The sequence below is a fragment of the Nanorana parkeri genome, unplaced genomic scaffold (assembly GCF_000935625.1).
Source record: "Nanorana parkeri isolate BGI_ZX_2015 unplaced genomic scaffold, ASM93562v1 scaffold2250, whole genome shotgun sequence".
Taxonomy (NCBI): domain Eukaryota; kingdom Metazoa; phylum Chordata; class Amphibia; order Anura; family Dicroglossidae; genus Nanorana; species Nanorana parkeri.
In genome coordinates, this window is record NW_017308518.1 from 54,556 (window position 1) to 55,842 (window position 1,287).

A 1,287-nucleotide genomic window follows, 5' to 3' on the forward strand; every position below is an offset into this window, starting at 1 on the left:
AGATCTCTGCCTTGGCGGTGCTTTTCCAGCGGCCTCTGGCGTCTAATGCTCTGGTTCGCACTTTTGTTCAGGGGGTGACACGCATTGCTCCCCCTGTCCGCGCGCCTTTGGCTCCGTGGGATTTGAATCTCGTGCTTTCTGTGTTGCAGGGTTCCCCATTTGAACCTCTTCGGGAGATTCCACTTATATCTTTGTCACAGAAGGTGGCCTTTTTGGTGGCCATCACTTCCGTTCGGCGGGTGTCGGAGTTGGCTGCCTTGTCTTGCAAGTCTCCGTTGCTGGTTTTGCATCGGGACAAGGCGGTTCTCCGTCCTCGGCCGGCGTTCCTGCCGAAGGTTGTGTCGGCATTCCATCTGAATGAGGACATTGTCTTACCTTCCCTGTGTCCGAAGCCGGTCCATAGGAAGGAGCTGAAATTGAATTATATGTACAAACCAGCAACAATTGGAGCGCAAACAGGAAGCTCCCTAAGGAACATCAAATGGAACGCACAGTGCCCTTTAAACCATTTGCATACGAATGGATATAAAAACCACCCGTTCGGAGCAATGATGGATCACGCCCCTCTGAAGCCCCATTGTGGGGAGAAACACGTCAGGGAGTAGTGTGGTTAGCGTCTTCCACTCATGGCGCGAGATCCCCAGTGACTGCTGGTGACTGGATGATGCATGGAGACGGGTCTCAAGACCAAGCGGAAACATTGCCAAGGCTGCTGCACCCCAAGGGAAAAAGGATTGACTGACTTTTCGTTTGAAACAGATAAGTTAAAATGTAAGTTAAAATGTATTTATCTTACACAGATTTTCCCAGTTGGAGATCGCTATTGAAGCGGCACTTATGTGGATGCATTGGGGAACTGCAGGCTAATGCTGTTGCATAAACAGGGTTACTCCCAGATATCGGAAGTCTATGTTGCAATCTTCTCCGTTTGGAAATTGTGAGTCTCTGATGGATGTTCTTTTGGATACAGCACTTGAAGGATATACAAGGTAGCTGTTTTGACGTTATACGGAGTATCAATTATAAATAGTAAAAGCTACAACATTGCTGTTAAAAACAAGTGTTTGATACAGAGCTGAATATAACCAACTCTACTGTGGATCTACCAGCCAACTCTACTGTGGATCTGAACAAACTATATAAGGCTATGCAAGATATATTTGTTGCATCAACAATTTATTAGCTGTTGATGGGTAGGTTTCATTCTTTAGCAATATTTTAAATGCATGTTACAATATATATATATATATAGATATAGAGATATAGATATAGAGATATAGATATATA

General features: G+C 45.0%; 1 protein-coding gene across 1 annotated transcript in view; it reads left to right on the forward strand.

Moving 5' to 3' along the window:
- The first annotated feature begins 548 nt into the window (after window positions 1-548).
- Window positions 549-1,287, forward strand: part of LOC108801208 (probable ATP-dependent RNA helicase DDX56) — a 15,981-nt gene continuing 15,242 nt past the window's right edge. Inside the window, exon 1 of the mRNA XM_018573140.1 lies at window positions 549-593. Coding sequence (XP_018428642.1) covers window positions 549-593 — 45 coding nt within the window. The remainder of the gene's footprint in view (window positions 594-1,287) is intronic.